Source organism: Anneissia japonica, unplaced genomic scaffold, assembly GCF_011630105.1.
Source record: "Anneissia japonica isolate Jap-2015-1 unplaced genomic scaffold, ASM1163010v1 scaffold5663_len77241_cov168, whole genome shotgun sequence".
NCBI classification, from domain to species: domain Eukaryota; kingdom Metazoa; phylum Echinodermata; class Crinoidea; order Comatulida; family Comatulidae; genus Anneissia; species Anneissia japonica.
The window spans coordinates 62,043-63,286 of NW_022715116.1; the positions used below are offsets into that span (position 1 = coordinate 62,043).

The 1,244-nt window shown below is 30.2% G+C and overlaps 1 protein-coding gene across 1 annotated transcript in view; it reads right to left on the bottom strand.

The window, feature by feature from the left end:
• The window catches only part of LOC117109173 (tetraspanin-17-like), a 17,048-nt gene extending 16,784 nt beyond the window's left edge, over window positions 1-264 (bottom strand). The window contains exon 1 of the mRNA XM_033251422.1: window positions 199-264. Within this exon, the coding sequence (XP_033107313.1) occupies window positions 199-264 (66 nt within the window). The remainder of the gene's footprint in view (window positions 1-198) is intronic.
• Window positions 265-1,244: the final 980 nt, after the last annotated feature.

Consider the following 1,244-nt stretch of genomic DNA (forward strand, 5'->3'; position numbering starts at 1 on the left):
ATATATATTCATATCTGATCGATTTAGTCGATGAAGTTCTACGTATGTCTCGATTGTATAAAATAACACTGCAGTTGTTAACATAAACGCCGGACACTTTGACATAATTTGAGACATCATTAGAAACACTTTATTGGTAAGTCTCATACAGACAGAAACATAAATGAACTCAAATATATTCTCAAATACAAAACCCACCTCTTTGGCCTTAATAAAGATCTCGGCATCATTAGCGATTACACATTCAGCCACCACTAACATCATTTTTCGGTTACCGTTTTTACCCTTTCTTTTTGATCACCACTTATTATATTATTACATTATTTTACACATGTTGTTTATTTTTGTCATACCCCGACTAATGTTTGATTTTCATTGTTATTTTTGGGTTTTTGCTTTCGATCACTCATACCTATTTGCGATTTAGACCTTGACATACTTTTATTGATTTATGTATTTTTGCCTATCTTTTTATTTAATTAATTTATCACATTCACATGTATTTTTATCTTGACTGGTTTTATTATAAAGTGTAGTTTATCTATTTCCTATCTTCCTGATGTAGCTATGCCACACTCATTTTCATTATACTTTTTCATAATATAGATTCATTTTGACTATTATATTTATTTAACTCGCCATAGACATTATACTTTAATTGAATGTAGGTAAGAATGGCCCCGGAAAAAATGGCCCCAGAAAAAATGGCCCCGGAAAAAATGGCCCCAGAAAAAATGGCCCCGGTAAAAATGACAGGTAGGTAGAAATGGCCCCAATGAAAAATTTGGTAATAGAAATGATATATATTTTTTTTAATCTTCAAATATTTAAATACTGTATAAGCAAGAATTGAATCAAGAAATAAAAAATGGCCCTCAATTATAAAATTAAAGAAAAAACAAAATAACAAATGTTGTAAAATACCTTGTAGCAAAAATTTAATTAATAAATCAACATAAAGAATATGCATATTTGAGAACTAAAATAAATTAGTTTTTAGCTCCTATGAGTAGCTCTGGGAGTAGGTCTAAGTATTTTTTTTAATTATTACTATATTTGCGGCAAATTATTATTATTATTATTATTATTAATGGCTCTGATGGGAGGCTCTAAAACATTGATTCAGCACCAGTTTTGAACGACGAACTTGCAGGGAATGTTATAAACCATTTTCGCGAAATTTGGAATAAAAATTTCCAATAACGTGGCGAATACCAACGATGGAGACTTTCACAGGCCTGGCA